Genomic DNA, 20,247 nt, shown 5'->3' with positions numbered 1-20,247 from the left:
TCACTTAAGAGGACAGGTTATTTCAGAAATTAAACTTCTTGGCACATTCAGACATAACATGGTCCTACAAACTCTGGTGACCCCAGACCAGCCTGTGATTATTGGAAATTACAGAACACCAGAGATCTGCTCAAAATCAATCCTGTCCAGGCAACGCCACCATTACTGACTCAGGACCGTAGAACTGAAATTCCGATTTCACCTCAGTCTTAGTTCGCAGATGCAGCTTAAGGGTAAATCCCTCTCCTGATGCAACTAGGTCACAGCACTTTTGGCCTCAAACCCTCTGCCACCTTCTTCTTTTCTCTCAGCGGAGCTACTGGGCTCTTTTAACAACAGAATTCAGCTTTAGTTGTAAGAGCAACAAATCACTCCCAAAGCCTTTCAGTTCGCGTGATACCTTCCTTTGCTCCTTCCAAAAGCTGGTGCTGGAAGGAAAATCTGATTAGTTTAACGCTCACAGCTTGCTTACTCTTTATTCCTTTTTTTTTTTGCATTCCATTGAAAGATGAAAGCGTTCCCATGCAGCAGCAAAACTTCAGTCATTGACATCAACTTTGATTACTGCCTGCTTCCAGCTAAATTTCCTGGCCAAAATCAAATCAATACTTTTTTTGCAGGAACCTTTATACTAAAGTTCTTAATTCTTCATTTTTTAAGTAACATTTTCCCAGCTCATCTTTAAAAGAGTGTAAACCAAATCCTTGGCTGATTTGAGTCAATGTAGCTCCATTGGCAACAAAGCCAAACTAATTTACACTGTACAGGGGATCTGACAATCTAATTTCTCTGCTGTTTTCCTTAACCTGTGAGATGTTTCTAAATTATTTCAGTCTCTCATTAGCTTGAATGTTCTTGGATCTCTATGCTAGGTTAATTATGGTCACTTAAATGAAAGAAGCAATTCACTAGTCCACATGCATTTCTGAAACTGTCACAATAGAGCAATTCCACAGGCAAGATGGCCTCTGAGGAATTCTGATCAAATTTAGCAGTCACTTATGCACATACCCACCCACTACAGGTAACTGGTTTCTTACATTTAATATATTACAGACAGGGTATTACATATCTATATACGCATATGCATATATATGCACATTAGATATAGAAAAGCAAGTGGCTCATCTTGCAGGCAAATACTTCATTTTCAAGGCATTAGGAGAATTTAGATGTTTCACTTTTACAGTAAAATCCATTTCAACCTGAAGGCAAAAGTTTACATGCCACTTGCTGCAGCGATGAGCAAAACGCAGATGGTGCATAAAGGTAATTGTAAAGTACTCAAGTTGGCCATGAACAGAAAGCTAGCCTTTACCATAATGCAGCTAAAATCGCATTATAGCTTCAACTGCAAAATGTTACCAAGGTCATATATAAGGTTTAAACTTCAAAGCTGAAGATGTCTGGAGAATTCTAAAATCTTTCAGAAGAGACACATCCAGTGATACAGTTTGGAGGAGAGGGGGATTTCTCTGCTCTGCCACAGACACAACTGAGGGACAAAGTCCAGAGCGTAGGCTTTCTTCTGCACATCAGGGCTGGGAGAGCCACATCCCAGAGGCATGAAAAATTCCCACTCTGCTGCTTTGGACCCTCTGGGGTGGGTCACCATCAAAAGCTATTAAGGAAGAAAGCTTTTCCTCCTGCATAATACATGTGTCAGTGGCTGCAATGGTACTGCCTACAGGTAGATCTTGTGTATTTCTGGCAAATAGGAAGAGAAAGGTCCGCACAAAGTAAAAGGGCCCTTAATGCAACCCACCCTCACTGCAAATTGATTGAATTAGAAGTCAACTGACAGAACAAATGTGTTTCTTTACAGCTCAAAAGCAAGACTGCAAGAGCACAGCCCCATCAACTGTGACGGCCGGTACTGAAAAAGGAGACCACATTGCTGAAACGGGTGTATTTTATTACATGAAAGTACTTACCATAATACTTTTACTATGGAAATAGCATTTGGCTCCAGTCATACCAAAAAAAGGTAACAAACATGATTATATTTATTCTATTCAAGAGAAAACAAACACTAATTCAACACAACAGATGAATGGCTAATGCAATTTGAAGCTTACTAATGCTGCATTGCAAATCCCCCAAAGAAATCTGCTACAGCTTTATTACAATTTCCTCTGAACCCTTTCTGCCTTACTATGAGTGCTACAGAGATTGTTTTTTCCCAGTGCAGTTAGATCTGTTAATAACAAGAGAAACTATATTTATTACTAGATAAACAACAACCCTTTCCGTCATTGCACGCAGATACTCACATCTTTTGTCAGTCTAACAATGCATTTAAGTTCCATTAAACTTGGACTCTCTATTGACAGATAAGGCTGAAAAAGCCATGGGGCACGCTGTTTTCACAACATTTACCCCACAAAATTTTGCAGACTGAGACCAAGAAGTTAAAAGACAATTCGAATTTCAGCCTCCTGCTGTTCCAGCACACCAGCTGCAGAAATTGCTTCCTTTGGGAACTGGTGCACCATCAGGTCACCTCACCTTTGTTTTTAAATACACAAAACTCACCGAACTGATACTGCCTTCCACTGCCTAACTTTACAATGTCACATTAATAATGGAAGATGCTAAACTTAAGTGACAACCTGAGTTTCAGTGGAAGCTCAAACACATTCAGACCAGACACAGAAGTTCAGGACTGTCCTATTTTCTCCTATGGGCTCTGCCTTTATAGCCTGGCACTGCTTACACTATGTTCTCCTTGCAGGTACACTTTCGTCAAGCGTTAGTTAGGCATTCAAGAAAAAAGGGACATAGCCAAGCCTGCTCTGATAACCTTCCAGGCTCTTGTAGAAAAAGTACCTTTAGAAAAGGGATGGGAAAGGAGTCAGTCACACGCAAGAGACCGTGATCTCTCCGAAGTCTCAAAGGATGCTTACAAGGTTTACCACCACATTCAGGATTTTAGCCACAAGTCATCTGACGCTATAGTGAGTCGGGTGTCATCGGCTGTCACCAAACCAGCCCATGTGCCATCTCCAAAGACTATTTTCCTGTCTTTTTTAATTTGTTTTTGTAGTTTCTACAAAGGCTCTTCTAGGCATAGCAAAGAGTCACAAAAACTAGGAGAAAACAAGATTTGGAAACTGAAGCTTAGATTACTGACAGTTCCATGAAGACATGCTATAATTACAGCAGTCATGGCTGTAGAAATTACAACAAAATGCAAAGCAGCCTCAGGAAGAAAGGAACTACAAACTGCAAGTTCTCTGAAGCAAGGACTTATTTTCTGGCTTCATATTTAGCACAGAGATGTGCATGTTACCGGAGTTTCTACATAAGACAGCAACTTAATGCTGATAATGAATAATGGCACACAAACACACCAAATGCCGAAATACATCTTTACAGGCACAGTACTTCTGTCTCCCTTTTAAAGATGAAGGGAACTGATGGGCTGTGTAACAAAGTGAGGTGGAAAAGCCCCCAGAGAAAGGTGTAAACCAGGTCTAATGGCTGCTGCCTCCAGGCACAAGTCTGAACTAATCAAGTGATGAATGGCCCCTGGGTGCCAGTGCATCCGCAGCAGCTCAGTCCCCTGACCATTTCCACCAGCTCCTCCAGAACGGGACACTGATGACAGGAGCACCATACAGCTCAGGGAACAGTATGTCCTGTCCCACCCCCCACCAACACAGAAGAGGCTGAAGGTTTTATTTATTTTTATCATTTTGAAGTGTACATGAATCTGGAACAGTGGCAACATCCCTCCTGGCCAAAAGTTACAGCCTACATAGATAGCTTACATGGCATGCAACTCTTACAGTATTAATGCATTCTTGGCCCTTGTTTAGACCATGACAAAGTGCTGCCTTGTTACAGAAAGCATATAGAAAGATGGAACTGGGTCCATGACTTCTGTACTTCTGGGTATTTACATAAAGCAACTACATTTCCCATCTTTTTAGCAGACAGAAGAATTTTGAACTATCACGGTCAAGATTGTTTTATTTCTTAACTTCCAATTGCAGTAGGGTGACAGCAAGACTAGAATTTCTGTTGAAAAGGGCTTAGTGGAACCATCTGCTTATTTACTCTAGATATTAATTTAGCATGAAGTCCAAAACTGAAGAAAAGCTGCATAATGGCTTTAAGCCAAATCCACAGAAGCTACTTTGTTCCTAAGCTCCAGCCCCAAACCTACTCTAAATTCTTTAAGCAAGGGCGTTCCTGTGTCCCCTTCTACAGAGAGCACCAAATGCAGTGGCACCCCGAAATGTGGCACAGCTCTCAGCCATTTCCAGCATTCAGCATGGCCACCCCCCACTACCAAGTGCCAGCATACTTCAGAGCTAATGCTGAGCCGTGGATTCTTACTCAAAGCCTAACCCCAAAGATCTCTTTTGCAGTAACACCTAGATCCAAGATACAATTTCACCAAATAATACATTCTAAGGCAGTATTTCCATCAGCTTCAGCAGGCTTTTGACCACACCATAGATTTACGTTGCAAGAATGTTTTACAAGAGACAAAAAACGAAGTTTTACCACTGCTCATGCAGAGTTGGCCAAGAACAAGCTGGAGTCTCCTCCATCATGCAACTCAGCCACATCTCATAATTTTGAATAGCAGACCAAAACCTGCCCCTCATTTATACTCAACACCGCAGGATCACGCATCAAGGCTAGAAAGTATGGATAGCATCCTTCGCCTCCTTCAAAGTAGCACACAATCCTTTTTTCTGTTAAGCTTCTGTATTTGACAGTGATTCAACATGATCTTAGCAGCCTCCTCCATCACTTAAAAATTACCATGACAGGTGTGGAATAGTTTCTTGTTCTAACCTTCAACTACTACCAAGAGAAAGTCGTTTCCCTTCCTCCTTGATATAGCCTTGCATGTTTATATACTAACTGTGTCTGCCTTCATCATCTTTTACATTCATCTCCATGGCAATTTTCTTTTCCAGACCTTGTTAGCTGCCTTTCTGGGAATTTGTTTCCAATCTTGTATTTATTCAGAACTGGCATTCCCTCCACATGCGACAGCTGCTGGAAAATTATATATATCCCATTAGCAAACAATACAACAATGTCTGAAAAATCTGTCCATAAAGCTTGAAGAAGTTTGCTTGAAACTGGGAAACTTCTTTTTTCTTTTTTTTTTTTTTAAATTGAACTCTCCAATTTCTGAATAGACAGATTCTAGATATAAAGGAAAAAGGTTGTGCTGAATTTTTTTTTTTTTTGTGTGTGAAAGGTACTTTGGTAGATGGACTAGGTAGACTCCAGGACATCTGCAAAGAAGCTGCTCCATTTTGTCATATCACTGCACCCCTCTTACCAAACCCTTGCATATTTACTCACCCTTTCATTCAGAAGGAATGAGCAGAACCCTTTCTATCAAGGAAAAAACGTTGCTTGCACTCGCTCTTTAAGCATGCTCTCGTGCCAGAAGTAATGGGGTGAGCGGAGGAAACCTCCCAGAGAATCGCCCCCAGCACAATCCAAGAGCCGCTTGGGTCGGTCAGGACCTGAACTTCCCTCTCACAACGAACACCGCAGTGCATACAGACCAAACTCTGCTTTCTCCTTTCCAACAGCAGCACTGAAGGTTTGTCCTTAGACATTAGCCTCCTGGAATAGCTTACTCAATCACAAAAATCACTTCTGTGCTAAACTTAAGCTGCCAAAACTTAAGCTTTAGAAATAATTAACTCTGTATCTGACAGTTGCAAGTGCCTGTGCTCAGATAGGAAATTATGTAAACACACCTTCCTCTGCATACTAGCACGACAAAATTCCGAGTAACAGTGTCCTTGAATTAGGCAGTACAAGGCGGTCAGAGGAAAGCAGGGCCTTTAGCAGTGACCAATACTGCAGAGCTCAATCTCACCATCTTCAACACAAAGTGCACGGTGGGCGTATTACAAGATGGTGTTGTTCTGGCATCTCAGTTCACAGATGTACAAGAGCAAATTTGCAGTAAAAGATGGAATAAAGATGTGCTTGTTTTGCTGCATGCTTAAGGCAGGAAGAGAATATCCAGAGAGGACTGTGTTGTGTGATGATACTGTGTTATTTTCTGCCTTAAGTCTGGAATGGATAAAGATATTCCCCACTGCAGCCAACTTAAAAGCACTGGAGCTCCTCCGTATGGTCCCTGGGACCTGAGAGGAGATGCTTTCACAGTTAGACAAGGTTCTGTGACTTACAGGGCCAGGACTCAGTCAGCTTTTCAGCCACAAGCTCCCTGCAAAAATATGGTTAAGTCATTTAAATTGAAAATTTAATGGGAAAATCCTTCAGTAGCAGCGTATCATTGTCAGGCAAAGTGCATGAAGTGCCACAGCTACGCAACTGTGGCGAGAGCATGCGACAAAAGCCATAGTTAACAGCAGCAGTGATGCGTGAATGCAACTACATCCCCACGTAACTGCGGATACAGCATCGGGATAATCCACGCGCTGACGGCGGCACATTCCATTAAGTCCCCCTTTATCTTACGAGGGCCCCTTTTGCACCTTCCTATTAAAAGCGAAAATGCCTGTCTCCAGTATAAACCATTAATATTTCATGCCTGCAAGGAGGTTGCAGGGGCAGTGGGAGAAAAAAATTAAATTACTCTCCAAGGTCATTCAAGCAGACCCAGTAAATGAGGCCTCCCTGAAGATTCATAAAACAGAAATATACATATCTTGTACATTAAAACTTCAGAAAAAGAGAGAGATCAAATATTGTTAAAGCTCTGAGTGAGAGCTATAAAAGGCAGGAAATACAGTGTTAAGTCAAACACTGGATCAAATTCAAAACGAGCAGAATAGAGGAGAAAAAGATACAGATAAGGAATGTTTCCAACTGTGAACATGTTTACCTTATTAATTTCTGATACTCCTATCCTCTGATCAAGGTGCTTGGGATTGGGCAAAAACTAAACAAAAGCTAGGCACAGTTCCCAGAAAAATGGCCTGGGAGCATTATATCTTCCACAGACAGCCCATCAGTAAATCTCTCTATTTTACACAGAAAAGGTCAGTATATAATTATCTACAGTACCGAAAGGGGAAGCGGCCAAGGTGACACATCAGGCCGATGGCGCAGAGCAGCAGGTCCCCAAGCCCTGATCTGGTGCTCTTTTCTCATGTGCAGTCTGCTTAAAAGTCTAGACATGCCTGGGGTAAGACCTTGTTCTGGAAAAGTCACATATACATGCTGATTTATTTGTTCTCGTGTTTCCTGTATAAAATACAGTACATAAAGTATTTCTGGCCCAAATTCCTTCCAGGTCCAGAACTGTATTTACTCAGAGACCACGGGTTAGAAAATATATCAGTTCAGCATATTAATACTGAACATTTCAGGAGCTCCTCACAATTTACCAATGCCATCAACTACATCAGCCCATTCCAGTCATCTACGAGCCAGCCCAACTCCAGACAGCAGACAACACAAAGGTTTCTCTCAGTCCAGCTCCCCTCAGCTTCTTCCTCCCTTCAACAAGTACATCAATTCTGTCCTTACAAAAGCAAGTCCTTTCCAGACCTCCCTTCCTTTTCTTCGGAAGGGCAGCACTGCTGTTGCTTGGTTATGCTAATAAATAAAAGGCAGGCAGCAAAAAATATTATCTGTGGAATCACTGAGAGGAACTGTTACGAGGGAGTAAAGATTCAGTAATGATGATGGTGAAGAAGCAGTCGTTTGTGCAGAGTGGTTCCCCTGGTAATTTCTACAGTGACTACGGAAGTACAATATATCGGATCATTGCAGCGAAATCTCTCATAACGAAGCAGATCCTTAACTTGGTTTGACATTGTCATTTTGCACCACAATATTTAATATGAGACCTGCAAAGTAATAAATACTTATTTTGCCAGGATATCACAGCCCTGTGAGAGGTGCCAGGTAAAAGCTAAAGCAACAAATTAAGTTAGATTCTCATTTTTGCACTGAATTCCACGTTGTCCTCATTGCCTCTCTAGAAAGGAGTTACCTGCTTAAACCATACTGGAAGGTTTGAGACTGCATTCACTGGTAAGCTAATGCCCAAGCTTTATTGTAATCCAGCAGCAGAGACAAGAAAGCCCCTTCAGCAGCATTCAGTCAATGACGCTATGAAAGAAAGAAGACTTGTTTTCTCCCTTTGCTCATCCAAACACTTTCTTCCCCAAGCCAACATCAATGCCTTCAGCTCTTCCTGTCAAGAGGGACATTTTGAAGAGGTGTTTGCTGTATCATGTATATTTACCAAGCAAGCAACTGAATAATTGGAGCAGAAGAGCATAAAACAAGCCTGTCCCTATCCTTTTTGGTGCATTATTTAAGCAAATCCATTTTCAAGGGGCTGGTCTAACAACATAGTTTGTTGTTGAGAGAATTCCTAGCATTCAATCCAAGCAAATAAATTATTGTTTCTGAGGATCAAGTGGCACGTTCCCAAAGTGAGGACTCCTGTGTCTATCTTAACATACCAGCACATCCAATAACTCAGTAGTAACTACTTCAGAAATTCCCTCGGTGAAAGGTTTCAAAAAAGGAAAACAAACTCATTTTAAATTCCACATGCCCCTGTTGCCCCGTCTCTTCAATCAGTAAGATATTTACAGTTAGGTTAATCAGGTTATCAGTGATGCTTGCTGGCTCCTTAGACACGAGACCACACCTCACTGGCTGATGTATTCCAGCCCTAGAAAGGGCTGAATGAGCCATGGAACCAATTTGTCCTTCAGAAATCCCAACACACAGGCCTCCACTGGGCATCTACCGATTTCACTTCATTTCCACTCTCTGCACACCACCTCTTGTGATAAATGGGGGCACTTGTTCTCAGGACTTGCCAGCCCACAGCCTTCACATGCAACACTTGCACCTTAAGAAAGATCAAAGTTTTTCTCCTGCATCATTCCTGCCCAAAACATTATGGTATTAGCTTCATCAAGAGGAAGAAAGGTCTGGATATTATTGTTGCAGTATTAATCACCCCCAAGTACTCAGAGCCAGGAGCAGGTTTTGGAGAAAAAAAACATCCTGACGGACTTCAGAAGACATCCACAACTAGACTGTTCTTGCCATTGTTTTATCATGCAAACAATAGCACTATAAACCAATCTCAGCACTTGAAAACTTAATGCCTGCAGAAGTCATTTCACTTGTTGAATCAGCTACATTTATGAAAATATTGCAAAATTATCATGAAAATCTCCATAATGTGAACAATTCCTATTACAATCTAGACAGTCCATCAGGATGGACCCCATGGCTACAGGCAGTAAGCGATCGCAGTGTCTCCAGAGAACTTACATCTTCCACAGCCAACACAAGAAAAATAGGTAGGGAATAGCCAAGGTCACACAAATGGATTATAGCAAGCTGTGTAGTAGGAGTAAACAAATTTTAGAAGTCATTTAACATACAGAATATACAGGACAACTATGCAACAGTCCTGGGAAAAGCAGTTGATGTTTATAAAATACTTGCTCAGTCAAAAGTTTGGAGGAGGGAGGAGGATTTATTAATTTAGGCTGTTTCATGCTGTCTGCTTAATATCAATGGATTTAGCTTGTCTCTGTTCTAGAGATGGACAGGGAGAGTAACAGAGATTTCACTGGCGTGAATCCCACGGCAGCCTCTGCCAGGACAGCTGCTATCTGTCTGGGAGAAAAGCCATTCCTCCACAGAGTCCTATAGGATTAGGACTTAAAAGACCAAAAACTGTGCGGTGCGTTTCTTACCTTAGAGACTGTCTCAGGGTTAATAACACACACACGTGCACATATACAGAAGAAAAGAGGCTTTGGAGAGGAAGCCTTGCTTCGCACCCTGGGTGTATGACGCTCATGCAAAGAACATGGCTTTGTAGGGACTGTCAGCACTACTCTGCTCTCAGGGCTGTCTACAGACCTTGGCACACATCACTAACGGAATCTTCTGAAGATTTGCCTGAGCACAACTAACCATCAATAGCAGGCAGGACACCCTGGGGGAAGGCAAAGACCAAATCTCTCCGCCAACATGCTTCCATACTCCTCACTTATTTGCCTCCTCTTCCAGTACAGTCCTGTAACATACCGTACAGCAGAAACTTCTTGAATGGTTAAGAGTTTCATGGGACACGTGTCAAGGCTAAGTTGTTGCCTTATGTCTAAATCAATTATATCATCCATAACAATAACTGAAAATTATTAATTCTGGACCAGCCTGACTGACCCATAGCTCTCCAGTGTAATTCCCTGGGGAAACCAGTACCCTCAGAAGTAAAGAGGGGAAGGGTTGGATACAGAGCACATAAACCTCACACTAGGATGCTATTGGGGCTGACTTCAGAGAGCAGTAAGACCTCCTGCCAGGTGCAGAACAACATGGCACTGGCCAAAACACAGAAAACTCCGATTTACTGTCTGTCACCAGCATCTACAGCAGCTTGTCCTGACTGGGAGCTGCCTGTGACAGCAGCCAGCAGTAACTGGAAGGCCACAGTCTCCCCTCAGCATTTAACATTAAATCACAGCTAGTAGAAACGTTCCTTTTCAGTAAATAACAGTGGGCTGAGAACTGGGGCTGAAAGGTAGCGAGGGTTCTGGCTGCTACTGCTGCATCGCACAAAGCCTTCGGCGACAGCAGCGCTTACACCACCACCTTTTCCCTGGATTACAGCAAAAGTGTTCACACAGAGAAGCCTGACGCCCGACCAGCGATGGTGGGGAGGTGGCAGGGAGGCAAGGGAAGGACGTGCAGCTACCACCTTCCAACTGGGCTTGCCAGAATTTGTACAGGCATTACCCCCAAACATCACCCGATCAGCTCGAGATCTCACTAGAGCTAACCTGGTGAAATTACCACTTGGTATAATGAAATTAGGACTGGTTATCAGAGAAGCCTTGAAAGATTCAGCTCACCCGATCCCTACATTTCCAAACTACTGCATACACAAAGCACGCAGACATGCTACCTAATTCGAGTTAGCAATTCCTCTGTACACTAAAAATCTCATTCTCTATTTTTAGTCATCCAGTTGTACAAACACACGGTCCCATACAGGTACCCCAAGGTAGTAATTTCACTAGGTGCCTAGACATCACCATGACAGATTAAAACATGGAAGACTGACAGATTTGCTTTTGTTCCAGGTGATAATTTCTTTCTTTTTCTAAAAGCAAGAATCCTGCATCTCTTTCCAGCACCCAAAGATTTCCTCTGTACTCCTGAAACCAGCTGATGACAAGACCAGTGCGCCAACCACAAAAGTATGTCCAATTTACCGAAAGCCTAGCTCTGCGCTAGGAATTCCTTGGAAGAAATCCACCCTTCATCACTGAGATTTTTTTCCTTCTCTTCTCTAAACATTATGCTTGTTCCAAAACCGATGTATTCCAGGTCTTCCCCCTCTAGTTGTTTTTTCTGCTGTTAAAACAAAAATGGTACTATTTTATGGAGCTCTGGACAACCGCCACTGAAAATACTACAGAGAAGGCAGTTGCTAGAAACAAAGTAAATCTTGTTAATGTTGGGGGGATCAATATCAGAGAGTAAGTCTGGGGAAAAAACCCTGTTGCAATCGTTTGTATGACGTACAAAGTTAGACCAATGTCCTCTACCTATTGGTACACATCAGCCTTCATTATGATAACTCTATTAAAGTGCAGTTGAGTCATGGAATATTTGCTGTGTCAGAGTCAAATTACCAACAAATACAAGCAGGAATGGTTTTTGCCAGCCACAAGATTAAATTACACAGCCTCACTTCATTCCCAGAGAGGACTCTCCCTCATGAAAGGGAAGGCTCTAGGATCAACAAACTACAGGTGCATTGGAACAAAAAAATCAAGGCAGGGATGGCAGAGGCATTTTATCTGTTCCATTGACAAGTATCAACCAAAATATAAAATCCAAACCACAGCAGGCATGAGAAGGAGGTGATCTCACTATCAAGGAAAAGCAGTCAGCATATTCAATCCAAACACAACCGCTATCAAGAAATATTCCTGAGATCAGTACTCCTTGAACCTTTATCTTACCCACCAGCATCTTATCTGGGGATTCACAGCACTTCAGCACTGCAGCATTTACATACAGCATTTAAAATAATTCCCCCAAAATAAACTGCTTATCAGTTCCACAATGTTCCTTTCCCTCACAAGATGGCTTTGCAGTCTGTCCTTTGTTCCCCATCCCGTGTAACACATCAGAGCTGTATTTCACATGAAGAGAAGCTGTGTCTCCGGTTAAACAAGCAAAATGCTCATGACAAAGTACAAGCAGTGTGAGCCCATGGCCGATCAGCTGGAAGCACGAGCAGCCACAAAATCAAGATGATAAAGTGAGTGATCAGCTTCACATCTAAGCATGCAGCCTCACAAAATAGTTCTATGTTAGCAACCAGAGAGAGAACAGGGGACAGTCACGAGCCCTCATGATCATGATAACCTGGCAAGATGATGTCCTTGGTTATGCCATCAAGAGAATCCAGTAAAATAAGTATCTTCCCATGAATTAACCCAGGGTAAAAAAGGAGAAAATGCTTCTTAATACCTTCCTCTGAATGTCAGCCAAATATACGTCTTTGGGGGAGATGAATTGGAGCAGTGCAGGAGATGTTTAATTCTTGTTTAAGTCAACAATGCACTGCGCATTTGACACCAGCCGGTCCATCATATAAAGCCACTCCTGCATTTGATCCTTTGTCAGAGAACAGATGCAGAGGTCAAAAAAAGAAAAAAAAAAAACAAAACAACCAAACACAAAAACAGGAGAGCCCTTGCTACCTTCTCCCAGGCACCCTGAGGCGGTCAATAACAATAAAATGTGCCTGCAGAGCTTTCAGCCTAAAACCCAATTCTCTAGGCGGTATCATGCAGTTACTCTTTAATAGCGTTTTTTTAATGGCATGGAAGAAAGAACTTAATATTGCAATTACTTCATTTAATACCATATAATGGCTGAACAAGCTTGTCAGCTACCTGGAATAGAGAAAAGGCGAAGTATAGTATAATTGCATTAAAGTGGAAAACATGAGTAACTACTCATATTAAAAAGGATCCGAAAAAAAGGCAACATAGTGTGAATTATAGAGAAAATAAATAGTTTATGACATGGAGCTGAAGATCTGTCATCTTTTAGCAGTATCTTGAAAGCCAATTCAGCACAAGAGACCATTCTCCTCCCAGTCACCTTTGCTTGCCACAGTCAGGACAATAAAGGGGAAAAAAGGAGGGGGGAGTATGAAAACATACACTTCACAGGGCAAAGGGGATAAATTGGGCTCATGCACAGAGTTAGTAGGTCAAGGACAAGGCACCTCAAGAGACAGGATTATTCCCGAGACGTAGTCAGAGGTGGTGCATTGCAGCATCAATGTCCGCTGGAAGTGTAATGCCGGCACTTTGCATTTTGATAGTCTGGCAGCCCAAGGTCTTAAAGCTGTTTAACCGGCCCTTCTGTCAGGTGCAACAAGATCATATTGATCTCCCAATTTTATAGCAGAAAAAAGGAGACTGAAAGAAAAAAAATAAAGGCTATCCTTTGGAGAAACACCTGTAATGACCCTCAGCACTGCTGAAGGCAGGCATGCCAGCACATCATCTCATGCATTCCTGACGGTAAGTACTCCTTACTCCAGCTTGCAAAAGCCAAAAAAATCAAGTCACCCAGACTCTGGAATTAGAGCACAGTGATGGCTGACTGACACTTTCAATGACTGGAGTGAAAGCACTTTACCTTAACAACAGAAGTGGCAAGAACATGCCTCACACTTGCTTTGCTAACTTCTGTGCAGGTGGAAAAGCAGCAATATTTGCCACCATAGAAACAGCTTATGCACCAATATTTTGCTACAAGGACCCATGTGCACACCTCAGCTAGAAACAGAGCTCTTCTGATTTAAGTCTTTGACCGCAGCTTTATGCAACTGAGAATACCCGTATCTCTAATAAATGCAAAACATTCACCAAAATACCATCAGATTTTGAAAAATAATATATTACTTCCATTTACCTTGTGACTTTTAAAATAATGTTACCATGTTGGGACCTTTTCCTGCAATCACTAGTCAGACTACCGAAGAAAGACTCCAAGAGATAAAGCTTTTAAAAGTACCTCTTGATTCATACTGTATAATTATGAGAACCAACAAAGACAGACAGTGATGAGCCTTTTACTTTCTTCTCTTACATAAATGGTAAGCTTGCAGACATTACACAACTTTTCTTCTCTCTACATACTTTACATAGATTCACTGCACTTTAGTGCATGTCTGATCTTTTCAGCTGAACTCTCAAATGTCAACATTCATTTACCTTATAATTAACATCATTATGAGCAGTGACATTTTTCTCATCTTCCTGCTTTTTCGTGTCTTGATAGTTTCTGTCAAGGGACTGTTTCTCGTTCAGTTTTTTAAAGAAATAGTAAAAAATGTTATTTCAAATTAATAGCTAATATATATTGCAAAGATTACTACTGATGAGGCAGTATCTTTGAGCACTGCTGGAAGCACTTTTGCAATAGGTTTACCTTCACATTAACTGCAATTCATGTAGAGTTGTCTACTTTTGTTAATTTTCCTGTGTTGCCTTTTACATTATTCCTTCCGGCATGAAATTTTCACCTACCATGGCAAATCGGAACCAATTTCATACCTTAATCACCACTTACCAACTAATAGGCAGAGAGGTAGGGTCTTTGTTGAGTGAGCCATTTCAGCACCCAAAGACTGTGAGGGGTTTTTTTCTTTGTTTTTAATGAAATTATAAATACCAGATAAACATTATTATGTGTCATATACAAGTTTTATAGATTCTACTTTTCACTGGAAATCCAAACAGATCCACAAAAAAGATCTTCTGCCAGGACTGATAGCAAAAATCTTTTCTTCATAATTTGGTGTTTACAGCCTCAGGGTACATTTCTAACTACTGCGCTGACCAGGTAACGCCACTAAGCAGGTACCTCAGAAGACCCAGAGGCCTTGCTCAGGTTCGTTTAGGAAAATGGACAAAACCCCATTTTAATGAACAATTTCAGGATCATATTCATATGGTACAACAAATGCCACCACCCCAAACAAACATTTTGCAACCTCCCAACCAATCTGAAAAAAAAAAAAAATCATTGTTTTACACAAGGAGACACATCAAATGTTCAGCAGTGGAGTGAATGGGTTCATTCCCACATCTTCCATGAATTCTTTGATAAACCTCTGCACAAGCACATGAGGACCGCAACACTTACCCGCCTTGGAGATGTTTGTGTGAATGAGAAAGCAGTTTTCACCAGACTACCTTAGCAGCCCAGCAAAGGGAGGGTCAGCTTGGAGCAGCATTGCACTCAAAAGGGTTTTTTAAGCACAAGAATCTCATTTCATGTGAAAGCTATACTCATGTGCTGAACACACATGCTAAAAAACTAGACTGAGGAAATGAAGATTGAATTATTACTTTCTGATGAGCAGAATGAGTCAACAGAACAACTACATGTCATTACGAGCATGACAATTGGACTTTGAAGTAAGGTATACAATGCTATTTTGAAGGCTTAAAAAAATCCCACCTACTTTGCAAGAACATGCTTTAAACTAGCAGTAACTGTATTCACAACCTCAGTGATACGCAAAGGAGTTCCTCCTGCAAGAACAGCGCTGCCTTACATCCCAACTGCTTTCCAGCCAAGCACCACTAAGAAACAGCAAAAAGAGTAAGCCAGTGTCTCACCTGGATGATAAACCAGAACAAAAGTAAGACAACTCCAACATCTTACCTAGGATCTTCTGTTTTTAAAATGCTCTAATTAAGTCTTCTGGGTTTTTTTTCAGGCTACACAACCCACTTTTGGTGCCCCTTCACACCCTCTCCCCCCAAACCCTTCAAACCCTTAACCCATAGGTGCTGCCCAGGACAGCACGTGAGGCTAACACAGAGGAAGGCAAGAACTGTCCATCAGGAATGCAACAGCAGGGAAGCTTCCATGTCCCAGGGTCCAGAACGAAATTTATCCTGAAATAAAAAGTCAGGTTGCTAACAGAGATACAGCAGAGCTTTTAGGTAAACACTGTCAAGTGAAAATAAAGACCGGAAACTTATTAAGGCACAGAGTATCTTTTCTATTCTGCATTTCAGTTTCCCCTCAGCAAAACACACAGCAAACTCAATGCACCTTGCTGCATTATCAGGAACAATCATTTTTAAATATAGCTCCCTAAAAACTTGTATCAAATAACTCTTCTTCTACTTTATTGTGATGTTCTTGACTTATCATATATGACAGCAGTGGAAGAGGGATAGCAACAACCTTACAACCTTTCCTAGCTGTAGTCAACTCCAGAAACGCTAAGGCAAGCATAAAATGTTCTCCTTCGCTGAAGGAAAGAGCCAAGCTGTGGCCAGTGAGACACAGCACACGGCAGAGCGGACACAACACTGCAGGAACATCAAGCTGTCACCTCCAACAGATAAACCACTTGCAGGAGACTGGACCAGTGAACTTGAAGATACTGGAACAGCTCATACCACATTTGTCATGTCTCCTCCCCCCCCTTTAATCTGTATTTCAAATTTGATATATTAAATGCATTAACAGTTTTCAATCACCGTGTTTCACACACATGAACTCTCTACCCAGGCTATGGTCTGTTTCAGGCACTTTTTATAGGCTCTCACTCATCAGGTAATGCTTTCATTTCTTGGCTGGGTAATTCCAACTACTGACATTTGTATAAAATAACACTTTAAACAAATTTTATTAAACTAATATGATCTTCAGGCTTAAAATTCATTGTCCACATAACTGCACAGCCAAAAGCCTGCTTGGGTAAATACACCGGCGCAGCAGGATACTGCAGGGTTGGAAACGTACTGATGGGCAAGGTTCTCAGTGCTCCGCAATCTTATTCATCCAACGCATGGTGGAGCACAGGGAAGATATTCTTTGCTTTGAGGGGAATATTCCTCCAGACCCGAGGCATTAGTTGTAGATAGCTGTGAATCCACTGCCTCTTGCACACTGAAGTAGTGGGAGAGCCGATGACCAAGACCCAGTTGAGCTTCACCGTCTCCTCCAGGCTCAGCAAGCGCACGGCCTTGAGTTCAAGGGTCTGCTCTGAAGTATGACACTAACTGTATTTAGCCAACTGCAACAAGTTTGGTCTTTAGACTTAGCCAGTAACGCAAACTTTGCGGCTCAAGACAGGGTGAAGCACAAGTCTTCTCCAGGGGCTTTCTAAGGAAAGCAGGCCTGTGTGAGGACCAAGCGGCTCCTGGCTCCACTGACGATTCCCAGCCATGTTTCCTAGAGGCTGGGGGGGCTCCAAGTCATTAAGATCCTATAAATTTCTAAAAAAAAACCAAAAAAACAAAAAAAAAACAAGCCAAAAAAAACCACACCCCCACACTGTGTAGCAGAGGGCAGGCACTCAATATGCCACTGAGGAAAAGGCTTAGCCATTAGACCCGAGAGAAGATTAGTGGTCACAGTCACAGGAAAAGCTTTGCACAAACGTTGTCTTAGATGCAAACGCATCTGAAGTTGGGCTCTGCTGCCTGCAAATGATTTTTCTTAACAATTGCCTTCTACCTGAAAAACTGCTATACTAGAGGAAGTTACAGCAATAAAGCTACTTGATTATAGTGTATTTGCCCACAGAGGCTCCACAGAAGTGGCAGCACATTAAACCCTACCACACCTCTCCGAGAGGAACAAGACAGCACTGACCTGTGTTTATTCCAGCACTCCAATCCCAGGATTTATCTGAACAGAGTTGGCCTATTTTGATGAATTATGTAGGTAACTCAGGGACATGGTCAAACATTATACTGAGTTCAGATTAATGGCCTCAATTCAAAGTGAATTTTACAAATGACCTAAACCAAGCGGGGGACACACCGTCTCATGTGCATTCTAACACAATGCACTCCTTAAGGCAAATTTACTGAATATCATCAATTCCACATTTAAATGAAATTCCTGGGGAAGATCTGGAAAGAACACAGATAAATGAGGCTAAATAAACCAAATCGGGGAAGGAGCAAGAGTTTTATTTGTAGCTCCTGAACTCTGGGAATTGGGGAATCTGAAAAGTCTCTTAGGCTGAATTATTGAGATAATAAAGCACCTGCTGAAGAGACCTCTGAATGCTGTAATGAAATTATTTCATTGCCCCAGAATAATCACAAATGCAGGTTCTCTTTTGAGAGCAAAAGAAACAACGAAGGGAAAGTGGGGTAGATAAATGGAATGCAAATCACCCTCTCTGCTCATAGAGAAAGGAGAAACAAGTTGTAACATGAAAGGAGCAAGCCTTATGGTACTACAAACAGGCTGAGTTTGTTCCAATTTTATTTACTATTGTGGGGTCACTTGAAAACAACTGAGAGTAAACACAGAAGGGGAACAGACAAGCACAAAAGCACCATAGCACTGAAGTATTTTGTCTAGGCTTGATTTTGCCACCAGCTTCTACAGAGCCTGACAAGTCATCCGCCCCTAACTCTGACAGCAATTACAGAAGTCCTAGTAGCTGCAACAGAATTATGCAATAAAAAAAAGTCATCTGTGTGTAATACAGGGATGACTCCCTACTTCTGAGCTTCTGTTCCCCCATCTTTACCTTTCGGAAAGACAAGTTCTACAGCAGTAGGGTCTGTTTCATAATTTAATACTTATGCAATCCACTACATATGAATATTTAACACTACTGGGAACTTCAGTAAGTCATCTTGTACTTACAATGAATGGTCAAAATTTCAATTTGTTTTATTCATATTCCTGTTCTTAGTCATGAGAATTCTGAAGGGGACAGAAAAGCTAGCCACTTCCTGAGAACAACTGATTTAACTTTTTTTTTTTCAAAAAGCAAACAACATATGTGAAATTTCCTTTATTCCTACACAAGCCTGCAGAACCTTATTACACTTTCATTTACTAAAATGTAATTAATGAAGGCTTTTAAACCCTCAGAACCTTTCAAATTAATGAAAAGTCCACCCAAATAAATTAGACATGTAGTCCAAGAGCTGCAGATTTAAATTACAGTAGTTATCCTGACAGGAACCAAGAAACAGCTGTCACATACAATTATTTTTAGGGCTGCTACTAAACCATTTTCACATTATGAGCTGCCACCTCTCAGCAGCTAGCAGCAGCTTCACATTTTATCATGACAAAAAATTAGAGGCATCCAGTTATCTCCTTGGGTATTACACACATTTGTAACACTCTGTGCGTTCAATGGAGCTAAATCCCAGTGCCAGGGAAGAACGCAATCCTAGGCCAGCGAAGAGCTACGTTACATCACCACAGCAATGACTTCATCCTAACCCTTTAGCCAGTAGTTACAGGAAGCAGATACGGCCCTAAACGATTGGCTCTGTAAATGGTGCGTCATAATCACACAACAACGTCATCACCACCGCACATTCCAGCGCACTCCAGCAGCTGCTCTGCCGGCCAGCAGGGCCGCCTCCTCCTCACCATCATGCCAGAAAAGTAACACCACTCCAAAAAGGAGCAAGAACAGCCCAGCTCACCCCCGCCACGCACACCAGCTCACCACGCCATGGCTTGGCCTGCTCGCAAGCTCCGCGGGGGGAAGCGCACAGCTCACCTGCTGTTCTACATCTCCATCAAGAAGGCCACGGCCAGCCAGAAGCCTGACACTAGTGGAAAGGTTTCAAAGAAACGCTCAAAAATATGGAAAACCACAGCCAGGGAGAAGAGAAAGAAGCATGAAGAGATGGCCAAGCACCCAAAGGAGAGAACATCGGGTCCTCCAAGAGGAGTGAGAAGGCGGCAGCAGAAGAAAAGAGTTAGCTTCGGGAGAGCAAAGCAGCCACTACCTGCTTTCTTTCTCTTCATGGCACAGCATCGCCCACAGCTTCAGAAATCAAATCCACAGTGGACAGCAGTAGAAACTGCCAAGACATTAGGGAAATTATGGCACAAACAGCCAGAAAAAGACAAAGAAATGTACAAAGAGAAGGCTGCACAGCTGAGGAGGAGAAAACAAAAGAGACCAGCATAGGTCAGGGCATGAGCCAGATGCAGCCAGGAAAGGCTCACAGCAGAAAAAAAATCCAAGCAGAAAGGAGGAAATGAAGACTTTGATGGTCTGCTTTGCTGATAAGACGGTGGTCCTCTGCAATTCCATCTCGTCACGTGCAACTGCAGCTCCTTGGGAAGTTTCAGTACAGTTCATAAGCCTTAGTAAAATAACTGCAAATGCTAGATAACCATGATTTTTTAGACAGAGCAATAATTCAGAATATAGCAGGTTCCATATTGATAGCAACGGGAAGG

At 42.0% G+C, this 20,247-nt stretch overlaps 1 protein-coding gene across 1 annotated transcript; it reads left to right on the top strand.

Moving 5' to 3' along the window:
• Positions 1–19,507: 19,507 nt before the first annotated feature.
• Positions 19,508–19,972, top strand: LOC104627412 (high mobility group protein B2-like). The gene has a single exon (XM_010295668.1). It carries the CDS (start codon positions 19,508–19,510, stop codon positions 19,970–19,972), a length of 465 nt encoding a protein of 154 aa, XP_010293970.1.
• Positions 19,973–20,247: the final 275 nt, after the last annotated feature.

This window comes from Phaethon lepturus, unplaced genomic scaffold (assembly GCF_000687285.1).
Source record: "Phaethon lepturus isolate BGI_N335 unplaced genomic scaffold, ASM68728v1 scaffold19420, whole genome shotgun sequence".
Taxonomy (NCBI): domain Eukaryota; kingdom Metazoa; phylum Chordata; class Aves; order Phaethontiformes; family Phaethontidae; genus Phaethon; species Phaethon lepturus.
This window is presented reverse-complemented; position numbering and strand designations above follow the sequence as displayed.

What these genes read in the sequence shown, in the direction of transcription:
- LOC104627412 (XM_010295668.1), top strand. Translation starts at nt 19,508, where the DNA reads ATGGCTTGGCCTGCTCGCAAGCTCCGCGGGGGGAAGCGCACAGCTCAC.